This window comes from Falco naumanni, chromosome 4 (genome assembly GCF_017639655.2).
Source record: "Falco naumanni isolate bFalNau1 chromosome 4, bFalNau1.pat, whole genome shotgun sequence".
Taxonomy (NCBI): domain Eukaryota; kingdom Metazoa; phylum Chordata; class Aves; order Falconiformes; family Falconidae; genus Falco; species Falco naumanni.
This window is the reverse complement of record NC_054057.1, coordinates 104385770-104406169: the sequence shown is the minus strand read 5'-3', so window position 1 is coordinate 104406169 and position 20400 is coordinate 104385770. Positions and strand designations below refer to the sequence as shown.

Here is a 20400-nt window from a genome sequence, read left to right as displayed (position 1 = left end):
TGCATTGATTTTAAAGCAAGTCTGTAATTTTTGTATTTTCTTTTACAAAATTGTTTTATAGATGTTGTTGATCCTTCTTGTTCAGTAGCTTAGTATGATCTACAGGGGTTTAAAGAGAAATGGAGTCCTGTGGTTCTAGTTAGTAATGAAAATGGTATTATTTATTTTTATTTTTATTTTTATTAAATAATTTATAGTTATTTAATGACAATATTTACAATTAAATATTGAGGCAAAGTCGTGCAGGTTTTTTTGCATCTATTAAGAGATGCCCCATAAAATTGGTTTTGGGAATATTTGAGTTAGTGGATTAGAGGGGAGAAATTAATTGATGGTTGGCTTGAGGCACACAATCTTTTCCAGAAGTGGACTGTGAAGGTAAATACAACAAACTTTAAATTGTACTTAATGAACCTTTTAAATGTGAAAAGTACCTCCACAATACTGTTCAGGTTTAAAATATGCCTAACCTTGTGCCTAGAGCATGGTGAGTAAAAGTCGGTAGTTAGTCCTGTAAAAATCAGACACTTGGTTTTTGCTTCTTTTCCAAGTTGCTGAAAAAGTGATCTGCTCACTCACTTTTTCAAAAGTAGTGTTAAACCCCCACCCAGATATTTCAAAATCAAGCTGCTGTTTCTGTTATGTATCAAACTGTATTTCTATTTCTGTCTTTAGACTTTAAAAGCGAAGAATGGCTGAAAGCCTTCTCCAGTGTGTGTCTGTGCACCTTAACCGCTTAGCAAAGCTGCAGACATCTTACAGCCCCGCCACCCCAGGCATCCTGACAACTTGTCGGCATGTGTTTTGCTATAAGTATTTTACATCTGTGTTTTGGCCACACCTACATCAGTGAGATAGCACTTCTAAAAATAAAATGGGGCATAGTGAGGGTTTTTAATGCTCTGAAAATAAGTAAGTCTTGACTAGATTAATATGGATGTTGTATCTTGGTTTTCCTAGTATGAAAAGGCAGGATCACCACTACTGTGGCATAGAAGTAATGGCAAACTTGATACGAAAATATTCAAAAAATGTTTCAACATCCTCAAGTGTTCAGAAGTGCTTATTAGTCTTCTCTTGTTTCCTTTGCTCTTGCACAGACCTTGTCCTTTTGGAGTGAAAAGATGCAGGCTAATTGCTGCTTCTTCCAAAGTGTGGTTTAAATAAAGCCCATCAAAACTCTCATGTTTATTAGCAAGAAAAATGAACCTCTTCTATTAGTATATTTCTGACTTGGAAGCATTAAGTGTAGAGTTCTCTACCGCATCCCTCAGGAGCGAGTTGGGAAGATGCATCCGCAGTGGACCTGCAGTGCCAAGGGAGCTCTGCCGGGGCTGCAGGCAGAGTGGGGGTGCAGGAGGGAAACGCTTTAGGTGCAGCTGGGAAGGGTCTGCCCCAGCCCCAGCAGTACGTCTGTCACGCTTGCTTAGCAGTAGATGATGATAAGCCTTATCAAAGGACCATGCTGCTATACTGGTAGATTTTCCAGGTTGAAGGATTTTTGCCTTTGTTGTTATTTCACAGTAGTAGAGTGTAAGCTCATTAACTGAGATGCAGGCTTTCTGGTATTTGTTGCAATTATGTGGTTTTGAAATGCTCAGCCTTTGCAAATGCCCAGCCTCTACCATCACTGTATTCTGATTACAAGGTGATTCACATAAGTCATGAAATTCTTTAACATTGCTCTAGAAATTTTCAGTAAATTGTCTCCATGGTTTGTTGCTGCTCCAGGAGCACGATAACTGGCCCTGAACCTACTCGGCTATGTAACTGGTACTTTTTTAACATACATCCATTGGGAGGAGGGAGAAATTACTCCTTACTGGAGTAGGGGTTTGTTTTGCTTTTTGGCAGAAAGTATTCCCTGGAGTTTTTTATGTGTATGAAAATGAATACACTGAACACTTGCATTTCTAGACCCAGCAAAAACATTAGCTCTCCAGTAAGGCTTGTCATACAGGTGTCTGAAATGTCAAACTGAAAGCCTGTTACGGAAGGTTTTTCTCCTTTCTTGTGGTGTTTACTAAATATCAGGGTCACCAAAGAGGTTTTTGTTCAGCCTTCTGACCAAAAAAGAATCTTGAGGGCTTTTGCATGTAGAAATAGATATTTTTGAAGTTATTTATCTGTAAAGGAAAAGGAGGCTTCATCTGGAACTTGTAACCTAAAGTGACTCTTTTTTAACTTTAGCAGTTGATTTAAAATAGCCATCATAATTATTTACTACTTCCCACTTATAGTGAATCAGTAAATCCTTACAAGACCTCTGAGACCCTTATGCATTATCAATTTACATGCTGGTATAACTGATTTCATACTGTAATAAAGTATTATTTATTTATCCTATTTTAAGAATATTTTAATAGGGTAATTATATTGGGAGAGAATGGATAGCCTGGGGAAAGGTCATCTTAATTAGATTAGTTATTTTTGCAAGGATGCAAGTAACATGTCTGTACTGCTTCCATAATTAGAGAGGGACTCATAACATTTCAAAATCCCAATGTTTTCTGAACCTGGCTGTTGCATAAAGACATGAAAAAAAGAGGGAGAAAAAGCTTTGGAAGTTCCTGTAGAGGAGCAAGAAAGAAACTATAAAGATTGTATCTTACAACAAGAGATCACAGTTTTCTTAAATTTAAAAGCTTTTTAAAATTCAGAAGAGTTTTTATTCAACGAGGCAGTTTGCTTTTATGACCTTTTATACTTGCTCACTAAACATCAGACTAAGTTCTTGAATATGAGAGCTTTAATCATATGCTTCCAAATGTAAATTCTCCTTACTGGACAACTGTCAGAAGAAAATTTTTTGAGCCTTAGAAACTGATACACATTCAGTCATCTCCCTCTTTGTTAACGCATGAATACCAGCGGAGACTGTTGTCAATGTGTTTTGCAGCAGGAAAGCCTCTATGAGTGGATAACTTTTTGTATTCTGTTTTTCACATGTTATTTCTGCCCTCTCAGAGTTGTGCCTTACTTGTCAGAGTCTTGAGAAAAGAGACTTTTGCTATTTTTTTATTTTCATTGATGATAATAGCTGTCTTTGAAACTGTCATTGATACTCGAATTATTGTTCATTTCTAGCTGTGTGTGCTATTGAATGCTAGGCTTTGCTTTCCCCTTAATTTTCCATGTTGTTTGTTACTTTTTCATTTTCTCTGTCATGCTCTAGCATTTTGAGATTTAAAGCAAATCCCATAAATTTTCCTTGATTTGGTGTCTTCCAGAGATGTGCAGCTGTCTTTCGATGAGCTGTATAGCTGCAGAGAAACACTGTGAAGATGGTTCTTGCATAGTTAAAAATTATCAGTGTAGCCCCAATACTGCTATAGTGCTGACCCATTAGGGCAAATCATTCCCATTTGTGTTCTTACACCTTCCTAGTCTTCACAGTTCTCTGAATGGGATTTTTTTTATTTTTTTATACTGTATTGGTAAAAATAATTTCTGTACTATAGAAAAAAAAAATCATACTAGAATTGTGGCTTGCGTTGTTTCATACCACTAAAACAAAATACTTCATTTTAAAATAAGATGAAACAAATATGTGTTTACTCTCATATGCCAAGTACTCTCGAAGTTGCAAAGGCAATTTGCATTAGAATGTATCTTTTAAATGAAACAGTAAATATTTATATTTAAATAAATAGGCTGTTTACAGTGTTAACAAATATTTGATAAATAATTTAAGCATCACAGGCTATCTGTTTAAAGTAAGATAAATGTAAATGGAAATACAGAATGTCATTCATCTACCACAGTTTGTACAATACTGCAATTATGCAAGACATGTGCAGTACTTCTGAGTATTATATCTAGATTACTGATGTTTTGTTTCAGCAGAGTACTGATTGTAATCAAGGTGCTTGTTTAGTTGAGACGTTATGCCAAAATGAGTGGCTAAACTGAAACAGAGAGCTTCAAAATTTCCTTCTTGCCTTGCAGATCAGTTCTCCCCTGCAGCCTGCCCCTGTGTTCTCATTGCGTGCCACAAACCTTGCACTTCCCCGTAACTGTTCTGGGATACCTTTTGGATGAATGAATGAATGAATAAATCTTTTTCATCATTAACAAAAGGCTGCGGCAGCCATCCTAAGAGGCCTTACAGCACATGCTTTTGTATTGTGGCTGAGGCTATCTTACAGTTTTCAAACAAAGCTTGCCTTTGCTAGTCAGCCTGAATGAACCTCCCGATCAATCTCTTAACAGCCCCATAATTCTCTCTGCTACGATTATACCAGTATGTTAGAGCAGCCCAGGGTTCTGCTGACTATTAGCAATACGATTCTTTGTGATTTCTCAGATATGATCAGCTCCTTGCTGAGGCAGAATGGTCCAGTGCTTGTTCAATTGAGAACTACTGATCAGTTTATAGCGGCTTGCATTGGGAAGGCTTTCTTCACAAGGGTAAAATATTAGTATCACATGAAAGCTGAGATTCCTATTTGTCCCCAATTTTTATGGCTTTGCTCTAAGTCTTTTTCATTACGATACAATGAGGGCTTTCAAAATGGTTGATCAAACACTCAGAATGATGCAGATGCTGCAAAGCAATGTACAAATAAAAAAACCCAGTATGTTTACTTGAACAAATTTAAATGCACAAAAGTATCAAAGTTCATGTTTAGATCTTGAGATGTATATAACAGATTACACAAACGGGATTTCCTTTGAATTTTTTTTTCCACTTTTTTGCTCACCATGCAAGTCTATATTTAAGGTTAGTGTAAACTTACTCATTAACCAAGCCACAGTAAAGCCTGGCTATGCTCCCACCCTGGGTAATTATTTTGTTATTTATTAGACTAATAACTTTTTGGCATGTTAAATTGTGTGCACTCAGAACTCACCTAGTTAAGGTTACAACAAAGATTGACCTCCATTGACAAGATTAAATTGAAGTCATTTTCTCTTAGAGCTTAGCAGGTGGAGTATTTGTGTTGTCAGCAAACAGGACTTTATCCTCTTTCCCTTGGGCATTATCTCAAATGCAGTGTCAGAATGTCAGATGGATTTATTTTAATATTTTTTTTCTCCAATTTTTATTTTTAATATTTCTTCTATCACCTTTCAGCTGTCACACTCGATGATTTCCTTGGAAGGAAATTGCCCCAAAGAAGCCACTGCATAACAGCTCTGCTTAAATGCTGATCTTTTTCAGTAGTATTTTTGAGCTGTATATTTTACCTGATGTTTAATCCTTAGAATTTGCAGGACTGTCTTAAATATGTTATTTTTGTAGGCTTTTCATTTTCAAAAAAAAAAAAAAAAAAAAAAAGACCCAAAAAACAAATCCAACAAACCAACCCACTCCCCCATGCCCCAACCCCAACTGAAACAGAAAAAAACCCTTAGGAAATTATTAATTATCTGTAATACCATAAGGACTACTCTACGCTCCAATTTGTTTTAACACCCCCAACCCCCCATATTATTGTGTATATGCTTGTAGAATTGAAAAGAGAAAATACAGACTCAGACCAACAAATCAGTGAATACTAAATCAACCAAAGAAACATTCAGTCCTAAATACCATTAATTGTGAAATGAATGGTTTAATTTATTTAGAATATAGGAGATTTTAATACTTGGCTAGCCTTGCCACTCACAGAACATGATGGAGGAGGATGTGTACTAATTAACTCTTTGGAGAAGGAAATAAACCACTGAATGAAAGGAAATAAAATTATTTTAGAGGTTATTTCAATGTATATTCTGACATGCTTATTTGAACTTTTTCCATTTTTCCTACCATGTCTAAAATATTACAAAACCCATGGGCCAGGTAAATTTATGCCCTTGAAATCATTAAGTCTGTATAGGAATTACTGTAGAAATTATTCTGGTTTGTAACTTAAACTCTGTTAAAAAAGATCAGTATGTTGCTACATATTGTAGTGCAGAATCTCTAACCCCCAAAGGTGTTCACCTTTGACATAAAGTCTAATATTTAAGTACAACTTCTGTGTTAAAATTTGGAGTTAAGTGTTGTGAATACTTTCAACACTGGTCTTTAATAAGAAAACAAAAAAACCCACCCCCCTTTGATTTCTCTGTGACCATCCTGAGAAGACTTACAAAGCCAAGAAACATCATGGAAACAACACAATGGCTTATCTGTAGCTCTGGCAGTTGTGGAGGCAATGCCATGTTCAACAGACTGAAAGGAAAACAAACCCATGTCTTTAAGGACAAGAATACAAGTGGTTTGGAAATGAGATGAAACAGTCATACTCACTCTGCTGGAACATAGCTGGCCAGGGGGTGTGAAGAGAGAGGTGGCTGGTGAGAAAGAAGCATGAAATATATAATCTTATTTATCACTGTACTGCCAGGGGGTGTAATATCAGCCTTTCTTCCACACTTAGATACTATCTAATACATCACGGAAAACCTACACAGATTACTTTTTCCTTGCTTGGAATTGGAATAGAATTGCAGTTTACAACAGTCATTAGTGCATGGCTTAATGTTGGAAGGAGTATTCAATTTCTTTCTAAGATGGGGAAATATGAGTTGGCCTTTCAAGTCTTCTGCCAGCTGTCTCTGGCTTTTACTGAAAGGGTAAACTGAAAAAGCTGCTGTCTCATGTGGGTGGCAGGCATGCAGTGCAGTTAATGATCCATGATAAACCTGGATAATAAACAGAGTAGGAGAAGATTTCTCCCAAATAGAATGAGAACTTATATTTCTTGGAAATTATCATGTTTCTCCATCCTTTTGGTTTTGGTATGAGAAGAATCAAATCTAGAACAGTCACAATCACCCAAATGGTATAGAGAAGGGTAACATCTATGGGGGTGTTCAATAATTATACTAATTTTTGGAATTGCTTAATGAAACTACAGCTTAACACAAATGATCTCTCTACGCTCTTTGGTTTGGTCCCCCCCGTCCCCCCCCCCCCACGTGGCTCCTGGAGGCAGAGGAGGGAAAAAATAAAGACTATTTTGTTTTTTTCCAAAACTTTAGGATTCATTATCTATATATACTCATGAGATGTATGCAGCAGATTATTTGCCTGATCTCAGTATAAACCAATTAAAGTAAAATAACTTTAAGGTCAAATGTTTAATCACATCAATTAATTTCTGTTAAATTGATTTTCAAATACTGATGTGTTTCAATCTTTCTTATATGTGATTAATAGTATGTGGAACAATGAATTTGTCTGAGTATTTCTGTCATACACAGAAGGTCCTCAAAATCTAGCTCATATAGAGGGGCTTCTATTGCATTCTACTTTCATCTAAAATCCTGTTTTAGCTTTGTAAATGGTATAATATATTTATCCTTTTACAGGCTGTACAGGTACATATATGATATGTGAATGCTTAGATTCATGTCTAATTATTATATTGATTTACTCTCAAATGGATAGTGAGGGCAGAGACTCATATTTAAATCAGAGTCTTCAAGACACTAAACTTTTTAGTCTCTTTCAATTAAGAAACTCATCACAAAATTTTGCCAAGGGTTAAGGTTATTTAAGAGGTTCAAAAGTAGTCTTCACTGTTTGTTGCCTTCAAAGCTTGATAGGATATCTGGTTAAACTAGGTCATAAAGAAATCAATAATTTTATCTAAATTGCTTTTGCTTATCTTGTTATAGTTCTATACAAAATAGGCTGAATACTCTTTAGGAATCTGTACAGGCAGACAATAATTTCTTGTTCAAAATAAGTCACGGCAAGTTTAGATGTCCTTATTAAAGTATGCATATTTTTACAATAGCTACTATGATGTGCATTTGTAAAATTCAGCAGAAAGAAAATATTTTTCTTTAGAAAATGTCAGTCAGTACACATTTGGTAAGCAACAACAGCTGTAGTTAATATTGTTATGAAGTAAAAACGCCTTTAGTTTGTCAAGACCTAAGTTCAGCATTGATAGCAGTACTTAAACTGATGGAAATAAGCTAAACAGGGAGATCATCATTAAATATTATCCATGGAATTGTTTAATTCTAGACAGCTTTGTATTAAGAACAGTGCATACGTTGCTTTTGTTCCAGGTGTTTGCTGAGCTGCCCTTATCGTTTTCAGGGCAGTCAGAGATCTGAGGTAATATGTGGTTTTCTTGATGTATTGATAAATCTGGTTTCAGAAATGTGCCTGCACTAGCAGTATAGAGGGAATCTGAGAGATGACAAAAATATCTTGTTCTTCTATTCTAGATGGAGATACGTGTAAATGTTAATCAATGGATTGATAGATATGTTAAAATATTCAAACGTCACGTTTTTACGCTGAATGTGAATTCTGAATACTGAATGTGGGTTTCTGTTGCAGTATGAATACTTCAATGCTGTGCTCATAAATGAACGAGATGAAGACGGAAACTATTTGGAGCTGGGAAAGGAGTTCATTCTGGTGCCAAATGACCACTTCAACAACTTGCCAGTGAACATCAGTCTGAGTGATGTCCAAGTACCAACCAATATGTACAATAAGGGTAAGCTGTTTTATTTCATCATTCTACTGGGGCCAAACATAAGAACTTTAAAATGCACCTGTTGGTTACCTATATGTTGTGTTTTCCAGTTTGCGATTTAACTGAAAAGAAGCATGGAAGAATGCTTAAAGTATGACAGTTCTGTAATATCTTTTGTTCTGTGGCAATTCAGCAATTTAATTTGGTCAATGAATTGCATATTAGACTTGCATGAATTCTGCCATACAATATGGCAGATTATGTTTATTCTTATGATTTATTTTCTGGAATCTCCAGATCAGCTGAACAGATCTTACATTGTCTTACATCACTTACAACTTACATTCTGTCTTTGCTGAGAGCTAGAAATGTCTTTGAAAGATACAGGGTAGATGGGAGGGGAATGTTTTATTAGATCTATTCTCTCAAGCTTCTGGGAATAATTCTAGCTGTATATGACTGTATACACAGCTGCTGTGAGTTTCCAGACAATATTTAGGGGGAATAAACTACATTAAAATTTCTACTCCCCTGACTATTTGTCATAGGTGCTGGATAGTACATGGCATTAATAGCTGTGTTAGATATTAGGAGTGATGGACTTAGGTCTGAAAATTTGCAATATAAACTGAACTCAGGTACCAGTTTACTCATTTTCCCTTTGCCACATCCATTTGATCAGACAGCAGAAGTTTGTAGTTTTACTGTGCTTAAGCAGCAGCCACCTATTTCTTTTTCCCAAGCCAGTAATAAAACAAAATTTAAGAAGGAAAGCGCCAAAGTTTCTGAAAAATGTCTACAGTATATTTGTCATTGGTCTGTAGAGAGCTGCCTAATCTCGTTATCTGGCTGCTCTTCCTTGTTTTAACTGTAATAAAGACAGCTAAAAATACGTTAAATACTTTCCTCGTGATACATTCCAGGCTAGCAATTGTCGTAATTCATGCAAGGATACTGTATAATCACAAACGGAATGAGAATTAATTTGGATTGGTTGGACTGGTAAGAGAAGCAATTGATATGACAGCTTCTCTTCAAAGTTATGATTCAGACTGAGAATTTTGAGAAGCCGAAAATTGTACAGTGCTGTCTTAAATTAGGGATTACAAAGTAACAAAGCTTCTTAGAGAGTATTTGAAAGGTTGTGAAATGTTTAATATGGGATATTTTGAAGAGATTTGGAAAATGCTTAAAGCTTCTAAAGCTACCAAACCATTTTTTTGTGCAAGTGCTAATATTTATTTAACTGAGCCTGACTATAAATTCATTCATTCCAGAACTGCTAAGGAGGAAAAGTAAGGAAAAAAAAACCAAAAAAAAAGTCAGGCAATCCTGTTTTTCTGGAGAAGCAAACTAACCTGAGTAGTTAGGAGAGCTGGAAAACTAAAGGAGCTTCAGCTGCATGATATGTAGTACTGCTGTGTATAGAATACATTTTTCTATGCTGATTAATTACAGGTAAAGCCAAAGTCAAAGGGCTTGTTGCATCTCCTTTTGGCCTCTAATACAGGCACTGCCTGTAGAGATGGGGGAGATAGAGCTCTGTCATGATTCCTGTTTCTACTTTGTCTAATTCAAACCAGCCAAAATCATCACTTCATGCAGCTGCAGAAAAACATTTTTTTTTTTTTTTATCATTTAAATGTCTTCCAACTGCCAAAATCTGGTTTGTTGCTGACATTTTTGTTACACATGGATATGATAGTCTCGGCTTGGAGACTGACAATGTCTGGAAATGTTACTCTTACCAAGAAGAGGCATGTATACTTCTATTTTTTTGTTGCCTGTTTCTTCAGTTCTGTAATGCAGAGGGGTGATAAGTTAATTAAATCCTAGCCTGAGGGTAGAGGCAGTAGATATTGATAGGTTTACAACTAAGTGTCTTCACACCATATCTCTAGAAAATGCCTGTTGTTCGTTTCCAGGTTATGTTTTATTTTATTGAATTACTAGGCAAAACCACAGCCCAAACTCAGTTGAAAACAGGCAAGTGTGGTCATTGAATATTTAAACACAGGACTCTCAAGTCAGCATAGAAAAAGGAAGTTTTTATTTGTAAGCTTATTCTAAGGTTTTTCCTTCATTTTGGTTTTTTTGTAGTTGTAGAGATATTGATAATTTGCAATGGGTTCAGAGGAGAGTCACAGCACTTGTCAAAGGGTTGAAAAATATGCCCTAGACTGAAATATGCCTTAGACTGAAATACTGCAGGAGCTCAGTCCATTTAGTTTATTAAAGACATGATTAAAGGATTAATTAGTTGATGTCTAGTTAATTGCTAATACTAGGCTCTATAATCTGGTTATGAAAGGTTTAAAAACATCCAGCGCCTGAAACTGGGTTCCATTATTTTGCATATTGCACAAATATAGGCTCAGATAAAGCATGGTTTGTTGTTTTTTTTTCTGGTGGTTTTTTTGGTCGTTAGGGGTTTTTTGGTTTGTTTATCAATGAAGATAGTTAATGGTCTATTAGAAGGGTGTTGTCCTGTGTCTTTCCCCCCAGGCCCCTAATCCAGAGCATGTTGTGTTTGTTGTGTGTGTTTGGTGTTTTGTGGGTGTTTTTGTTTTAACGTAGTCTAGAATTAGTTTTTGGGAAAACCTTTGGCCTGGTCAGCTTGCATATGATCATAATGATCCCTCCCAGCTGTGGATTTGCTAAAGTCAATGAAATTGGCTTAAAAATCACGCGACACAAATGCACTGCTGTTCTTCATGTATCTTCTGGCTCTTTCAGCCTCTGTGTAGAAGAGCTTAAAAATGATGATGATCACAACAGGACTAAATACTTTCCATTTTAAGGAAACCATCCAGTTTAGAACCTGAAAATAAAAAGCAAAAGCAAATTTTGTGGCATTTATGATGAAATAAAGAAAGATGAAACACCATAAATATAAAAACTATATTAAAATTTAACATTGAATATTTTTGTAAAGGAAAAAGGAAGAGACCCAATAAAAAAGGCTGCTAATCTAATTTATAAACATACATGTAACTCTAGTGCTACCTTTGAGTACAGATTGCATGCATCTACTATAAATGTAGAAGGAAGAGTGCAAATTAGTAAATTTAATAAAGAATCACAGTTCAAAATTTACAGTATTCTTGATCAGCATTTTAAAATATTAAGAGCTGGTCTGGTTATTGATGTGCTTTTATACTTTTCATTCCCATCTACTGCAAAACCCTTGTCCCCTAGTTTCTCCATATCTTACAGTGCTCATCAATTAATATTAAAAATAGAAGAGTTACTGATCTTTGGACAATAAAGCCTATGGGGCTCAGAAAACAGTATTTTGTCATTCTGATAATGTTCACATACTGAAGGAATTTAAATAAAATTATGGGATGATTGTGCTTTACAGATAAGTGTGCTTATCTGTCTGTCAATACAGAGAGACCTCTGTCAGCTCTAGGCCATTTCACAGCAAGGCTGGGGGTCCATTTAAACTGCAGAACATTCTAATGGAATTGGCCTCCTTAATTTTTCCTGAAAATGACTGCTTATGATGTTTTGCTTTTGAAATGTTTGAGTACACATCGGGATTCTAAATCTGTCAGTGCATTCTGTTTCTTCTCCTTAAGCACAAAGTATTTTCATTGCCTACAGCTACAGGATTTGCAAGGCAGTATCCTTTTAAACAATGAATAAATAACTATGATTAAGTAAGAATTTCTGTGGTAACTGTCTTAGCAAGTAGTAGCTCTTTCTTCTATCCACAAATTTGGTAACTGGCAATTATCAACTGTCTACAGATTTCTGACAGAAAATAGGGGAAAGGGTCTTAGTAAATTAATCATATGGGTATATTCACAGATGAAAAAAGAAGGGAACAAGAAGGTTACTTTTTTTTTTTTCCATATTAAAAGGAAAGTGTAGTTTTGGAAAGTACAGAATCAATCTGAATGCAGTTTGGACAATGCAGTACCAAGGCAGAAGTCCAGGTATGAGAACAAGCCTGTGTAAGGCACTGTTTAATTCGGTTGCTGTTGTGTTTTTTTTTAGTAAAGCTCATTTACATGGATTATATATCAGCACCAAAGTCAGTTTTCATATCTCTTTTTCTCTCTCTCTCCTATTCAGAATGTGAGTGATTTGGGACTCACTACTCTGAAACACGTCTTGCATATTCTTCTGTAGGTATACCTTCCAAAGATACTCAGATATTTCTTTCTACACATCAATTGATACATTTTAAACAGCTATTGTGGAAGAGATTGATAATAATGAAAAATGAGTCATGATTAACATAGTTTCAACATTTGCTTTATTACTCTCTGAGATGCTGGTAGTATATTTAGAAGAGCCTAGGAATGTGACATATAATTAAAAAAAAGGCATTGGAATGTGGGCTAGGCTTTCTGGCAACCATCCATAGAGAACATGGTTTCTGGCAGTAGGATTGCCACTGGGAAAAAGCAGGATTCTATAATGGATTTATGTACACTAGAAGATGATAAAAGAAGTCTTCAGAACATTCAAATCTGATCTTGCAGATGCTGACAGCTGATGAAAGTAAAAAAGAGAGTAGCATTTTACCTTTTGTTAATATAAGACTACCTACAGTCTGACTTAAAATTCTACATTATTTGTCCAAAGTACATGAGCTGAAGAAGCTGTTCCAGTTTTATTTTTCTAAGTCTGTGTCACCTCATATTTACCTGTAGTTGTGGACAGTGATAACGTGTTTTCTGCTATTGAGTTTACACTCAGCATTTTTTCAAGTACTTGGAAGAGGCTTGTGAATACTTGGCTAAATGTGGATTTCACAGGAATGTAGATAAAAACCAAAGCCAGGGTGAGGGTGAATGTGTCTTGGTGACATACACTTGGAAAACTCTAAAATACGATACCTGTTGAAAAGTGAAGCATAGCATAGTACAGTACCAGAAGTGACACACAGCAGGATCTCATCTGCTTACGTTAGTGTTGCATAAAACCTAGGAAATTCAAGAGGATGTTGTAAATACATCATCTCAGTATCAACTGAAAACAAGTCCTGTTTTTGAGCTTTTGCAGTCAGTCTTTGTTTATATGATAAGGTAAACTTTACATTTTTAGTTTGCAGAAAGAGGAAAAGCCCAGGTTGTCTGATTTTAATATTACAGAAACTTCTAGATGCAAACACTTCTCCTTGCCTTTTAAACTGTCTTTCTATTGTACCTTTCTGTTTTTTTTTTTTTTTTATTAGATCCTCCAGATTGTGGGCTTTTGTATTTTGCAAATTTTACTCTCTCATTCTCCTAGTGTTCTTAGTCATTAAAAGTGTTAGATTTATTCACTAACTGACATACTTGACAGACTAATTTAAATGGCACTAAATTCTCCTTTATCAAGTACTGGTGCAAACTAGAGGGTTAGACTAATTGAAGTCAACAACATTATTGTTGCAAAATCAGTATTAGGCTGCAGTTGCCTCTTCCATCCCTAGGAAAGCAAGCAGGCAGCTACTTGGATACATCACAGCAGGTACTTACTGATCTGGAAGACGACTTAATCCTTTTCCATTTCTGGAGAATTATTCAGTGTGGATATTTCTGGGACTTGAACTTGCACAACATTTCCAGAATAACTGTAAAGTGTAAGGATTCATAGTGGTTTGTGGGGACAGTTGATGCACTACATGTTTTCTCAAAAAGTGTCAAGTCTTTTCTTTAACTACCCTTTGCTGTTACCAAAACTGAAGTAGTTAGAATTTTGGATTTTAAGAAATTACATATCTACAGGCTCTGGTTGAGAATTAAGGGTAGGTAGTAGGATTCTTAGATACATACCTCTATAATTTGATTGCCTTGCATAATTGTGTTTTTTACATTGGTAAACAATATCTCACTCAGACCTCTAGAAACAAATGAATACAATGAAAAATGAAGTGATGCAGGCCTTTTACAGTAGAAACAATAACGAAACTAAATAGGTTCTAATCACAGCTGGATGCAAGAAAACAGTCTTTACTGAATCTCTGTTTAGAGTAAATGTGCTAAGTGTAATCATTTTTTCACTGTAAGAAATTTAGAGCTAAAGAGACACTCCTGCACCTGAGAGCTTTTTCAAGTATAAAACCATTATTTATTTCTAAAGACTTTGTCTCATAATCTTCATTGTAGCTCTGCCTCCATTTTGGTCTGGACTAAAATATTACACACAAAGAAAACCTTTCTAAGTGTGCCTAAAGAAATAAAAATGCCTTTTATCATGAGGTCAGTTTTACTTTCTTAGTTGGGTACCTGCTGCCTCCATTTCCTATCTTGACATTCCCAGGAAGGCCCAAAGAATGCATGTGGTTATGCAGGAGTATTTTTATGCTAAATCTTATGTGAACTTGCATCATTCTGTCCTCACACTATTTAATCTGTTCCCATTTAGGCCTGTACCAACACCTTGACAACTGCACATTGTGTTCCTTTTCTCATTGCAGTTTTTTCCCCTGCTTACTGAAAAACACTTTCTCCTGGTCTCAATCCTGAACTTAGATCTCCATTTTCCATACGAGCTAGTAGTTCTTGCTTGATCTCCTTTGTGCTTATGATTATGACAAGGTTTTCTGTACCTTTGCTAAGAAATTACTGTGCTCTGCCACTTATGCTTGCTGGGCATTATTGTCCCATTCAAACCAGCTGTCATAAGCTGTTCTGTAAGCTTTTCCTGAAACTGGTTTGGTAAAAGGAGCTGGATCAGCATTTTTCCTAGCAGAGTGCTTGAAAATAGAATAATTTTGACAGAACTAGGGTGAGGGTGACTGTATGTGAATCTGTCTGCCACCTCTGAGCAGTAGTCTCTGAGGTGGTGGAGGAGGTAGGCATGTGCCAATAGAGGTAGATTGGGAAAGGAGAATAATCTCTTTACTAGGATTAGATCAGATGCAGCTTGAGCAACATGTCTGGTTTTGCCCTCCCCTCCTCCTCCCCCCTCCCCCCCCCCAAAAAAAAAAAAAAAAAGAAAAAAGAGAGGAAAAATAATTTCTTTTGGCAATAGAAAGGAAGTAGGCTTACATAAGTTGACTTAAACTAATGGGAGTTTTTTCCTTTGTTGTCATTTCTAGCTTACTGTATTTATAATCTTGTTTTACTTGCCGAGTTCTATAATGGAGGAATATTTCCTGGAGGATAAACCTTCAGCCTGCTAACACAGCTGACAGTGGAATTAAGTGCGTTCTACAGCTTTGCAAGACTTAGTTATCTATTGAGTTTTTTGTATTTATTAAGAAGTCATTAAGCAAAGAGTCCAAACTTGCTGCCAGCAAAACCAACAGATTTTCAATTTCGAAATGCTCGTAATTATTTTAGATGTATTTTTATTTTCATCACTAGTGAATGTCAGAGGAAAAGACATATAGGCACATCTATGCTACATGGTAGAGACTTGAGCAGCCTGTTCTTACCCCAAAGGATGTTGACATATATGCACGATTTGCCGGGAGTATTGCATGGAAATGTGGATGCAAGATAGTTGCAGAACCACGGTCACAAAACTGAATAATTAAGTCCTCGATCAGAAGAATTTTAATTATTAAGGTGCAGCACAAGGTTAATGTCTCTGTTTTGCTTCCCATCCAGAGATAGCTAGGCTGCCACTTTGCGCTGTCTTCCATTTGTACGACATGATGTACAGCTTTTGAGACATGATATTTTTGTATGCCAGTATTTTAGTGCTTGCTTGTTTTCCCATGGTTTGTTTCCAGTGGGATTCCACTGCATAGCCTGAGGCACGGTTTCTCACTTTAAACTCTGTGACTATTGAAGAGTTTTAGACCTGGCTTGGCAATCTGGTGCTCTGCAGCACAGCACAAAGTGCATGCCTCCTCCCCACAGTTATGTTCCATTGATTTCCATGGTCTTAAAATTTGATGCTGGCCGAACTGTTGTGCTCTGTGTGGGGAGATTGAAACCTATGCTTCAAAGTTCTGTGGAACTGACATGCACACCTTTTAGCTTGGGCTTTTTGCACTTTGCTCCTAGTAAAGTCCTGGGGTGAATATCACATAAATACTTAAATGCCAGTCATTCTAGATGCACACAAGCAGAAGCACCATGCTGGTACAAATGAATAGGCTTGTTCTCAACAGTCTCAGTTTTGGAAATTTTTCTTCCTAATTTGATTTACAATGATGTCTCTTCAAATTAGTTTAAGCAGGGAAATGTCTACTCTTAGCTTGGAAGAATTCTTAGACTCTGGGAAAAAATTGATTTACTGTCTGAAATGCCCAAGTTGAAATGTTGATTGCGATGTGGAAAATCAGGATGTAGTACGTAAAGCACAAAAAGAGCATATTAACATGACTACATACAGTAAAGCCTACGATAATAACTATCTTCCATAAATGACTTTCTGATTTAGGAAGGCACTTTGAAGCACCTTCCTGCTTTCCTACTTGTTGCTCAAGCTGAATTAAAATACCAGTGTCTGGGCATGTGCAGATAGTTATTCAAATGCATTTTCATTTTTTAAAACTTGATATTAATAACTGACCCATCTAAAAGGTGATAGACTCTGCTTCAGGGAGGAAATATGCTCTATGCAGGAAGAAGAAAATACGTTAGAATCAATTACTGATTGTAAGACTGATATGTCAAAATAAGGCATAAAATTTCCTCAAAAGTGTTGGGTCTGGAAAGTTACTTTCCAGCATGCATTTATAATGAGGAATAGGGCTTATACTTATTGAACCTTGTTTCAACTTTTTCCTCATATGAGTACTTTTTAAATTAAGGAAGTTACATGGACTTTTAGCACAATGCTTACACTCATTTCTTTTCAATGTTGACATTATTTATACTGAATACATTTCTCAGTATTTTCCTACAACTTTGTCTCACATTTCATAATGTCTACTTGTATAAAAGACTGAGTTTTCTTATCCTTTGTTACACCAAGCAAGTTATATTTCATCGTACAGCCACATGATTTGGAAATACATTTTGGGATCACAGTCATGTTTTTATGAGTTTTGTAACTGACCAAATCTTCATTCCCTGTGATAATGTATTTGAGAGGGGAGCAGGTGAAAAGTATAGTTTAAATCAAATAATCATAAATGACTTAAAAAAATATCTTTCTTTAATAATAGTTCCGTCCTTCCTACCATTGACATTAGACCGATACATTCTGCTAGTTGGTGGTTTGGCACTAGGAAGGATTTTTTTCTTACTATCGGATTGGCTGGTCTTCAGCTAATACCTACCAGCAGCTCAGAGACTGGTTAACGTATGAAATCTCTGCTACCATCAGTTGGCAGGTGACTTAGTAAATTACTTTTATGTATTTACATCATAGGAAATACAGGTAGGTTGGAGGGAAGATTTTTTTTTTAAGGAAGCTGGAGAATAGTGTGAGTGTGGTTAAGTGAAAAATTAATTTCTCCAAATGCTTTTTGTTTGAGGTGTTTAAAAATAACAAGGATAAAAAAAAAATATATATGACATTGTATTGCAGATTGTCAGATATCTATCCAGGTATATTAGATAATGAAGCTGTAGCCTTCATATAAGATGTTACCATGTCTTTAGTGACAGAGCAGAAGAACAAGATAGAAAATGTAATTTGATGTTCAGTGTTATACAGTACAAGAGTTAATCTGCTGCTTTGAAAAATAAAAGCAATAATACAAATTTCAACTTAGAAAAGTCTGTCTGACTGTCTTCCATCTGTTCTTTCCATCGTCATACTGTGGTATAGCTGCTGTTCTGGTGGTTTTGAAGTACAGGAAGGGATTTTATCAGTGGTTTTCATAACTGCAGAGTTTTTTTGTGATGGATGCTGAAGTCCATGAATATTTTCAAGCATTTCTGTCAACAGGAGATATGGTTTATGTCAACTCAACTAACAAACATAAGGCACGCAATATGTTGCCGAGAGTCTCAAGCTGTGTCATCAGCATTTAAGAAAAATGGTTAATGAATTAAAATAGATTTAAAAGTTCAATAATATGTAAAAAGATAAAGAAGTCTTCATTAATAAGTATCTCAATTATTTTTTCTGAAATTAATACCACACTGAGACTGATTCCATACCATTGGATTTGAAATACACTCAAGTTTTAGCAACTGTTTTGACTCTGTAACAGTGATCACCCTGACTAAATATGGATTTATAAAAGAAGTGATTAAAAAGTATCTTACAAATCTTGGAGTACATTTGGACTTCACTCATTTCAGAGACAAGATGACTATAAATATCCTATATTTTCTGATGGATTCCAGTTCAGTTTTTGTTACTGCTCTCATTATTTTCACAATTCAGTTGCTTTCCATGTGGAAAGCCTATATTTAGCTTTCTTCCATGACCTAGTATATGATTTGGTCTTTGATAACAGGCTTGTGATACTTTTCTGCAGAAATAGGCTTTACCTCTTTCTCTTATAGCTTTGCTTATGATGTGATTAGTTGCAGCATCTGTAGGTCTTTCGTGCTTCTCTTTGTCTGTCTTGTTACTTATCATTTACTAGTTGTTGAAAGTGTAGATTTTTATCATGTGACTTAATTTTTGTTTAAAAGCTTTGTGTTATTATTATTTATATTACTGTGGAAAGCCGGCAATCAATTATTTGTGTGCTATTATATGATTTTCTGGGTTGTAGATCATAGACTCATAGAATAGTTTGGGTTGGAAGGAACATTTAAATGTCATCTATTCCACTCCCACCCCTCTGCAATGAGCAGGGTCATCTTCAACCTAGATCAGGTTGCTCATAACCCCGGCCAACCTGACCTTGAACGTTTCCAGGGATGGGGCATCTACCACTTCTCTAGTCAACCTGTTCGAGTCATTCACCACACTTATTGTAAAAAATTGCTTCCTCATATCTAGTTTAAATCTGCCCTCTCTTAGTTCAATCATTACCCCTTGCCCTGTAGCAAGATGTTTTCTTACTTTTCTTGCAGTTGTTTCCTTCCTTCTTTTCTAATCACTAGTACCTTAAGACATGATTTATAAACAGTATGAATGCAAACCAGCTTTGAATAATTCTGAACTCCGTGTCTTTAGTTACAAAAGCATGAGGTCTAGTCTGTGCTTTTCTGCTTACCATGTTTACTTCTTGAGTGCTGCAAACATTGCAAAAGAAGGTCTTAGGCTTCACAAATTGTCTTTAAGTTTTGCTTGAACAATTTAGGGACTGGTAAAAAATATCACCTGTGTCAAATGGCATTTTCATTGCATGATTTTCACTGCATGTTAATAGATGAGTTTATGCACTACATGTTAATAAATGCAGACTCGAATCAGAAGTTTTGCTTGCATAGGAAAAACAATCTGCTGCATGTAATAGAGCCTTCTCTCAAAGATATTGAAATGTGATGAACCACAACCATTTTTGATTAAGTGAGTTTTTTTCAATTTAATACTTAAAAAGAGCTATGAATATTGTTCAGTCATACTTTCCTATCAGTGCCTTCCAAGTAGCTGTCAAAATTATGATTACCTATTTGCTAGAATATTAGAACCAAAAAAAAAAAAAATTTCTCAAGTGATGCAGAAAGATTATAATCTGCAGCTAGCAGATATGTAAAACCCTTTTCCTGCAAGGTGTGAAATTAAGAAATAAAATCTTGTCTGTCACTGTCGTATATGATTTTATGGACTATGCCTCTGAAAATTCAACATCCTGGAGTTGTTATTTAAAGTTGTGGTCACATATTGTCCTGGACCACTATATTTATATTTTGAAGTCCTTCTCCTGAATTGTTTGTCTTCACATTTTAAGATCTCTAGGACAGTGTTTGCACTGTCTTCCTAACTTTGGTCATTGTTTAATTTTAAAGGAACTTTCTTAGTCTGACTGATTTTGTCAAGGTTGCAGAGAATTTCCTATCTTCCCATATTTCTTTGTTTTAACTCTTACTGGCTATTGGACAAAGATGCACAGACTTCTCCACTTGTTCCATCTGGTTTTGCTCAAATTCTGCTTCACATCCGAGTCTCAGAGCCTGCTCAGGCTGCTGCTTTGTTCTTGCAAAGGGCTTTAGCT

The 20400-nt window shown here is 35.7% G+C and overlaps 1 protein-coding gene across 5 annotated transcripts in view; it reads left to right on the top strand.

Moving 5' to 3' along the window:
* The window catches only part of CACNA2D3 (calcium voltage-gated channel auxiliary subunit alpha2delta 3), a 468514-nt gene that overhangs the window by 171945 nt on the left and 276169 nt on the right, over positions 1-20400 (top strand). For all 5 annotated transcript variants that reach the window (XR_005827594.1, XR_005827596.1, XR_005827595.1 and 2 more), the window contains one exon: positions 8294-8456. Coding sequence is in view for 2 of the 5 variants with exons in the window: in XM_040592380.1 (XP_040448314.1) it covers positions 8294-8456 (163 nt within the window). In the remaining 3 variants the exon portion in view is untranslated. The remainder of the gene's footprint in view (positions 1-8293; positions 8457-20400) is intronic.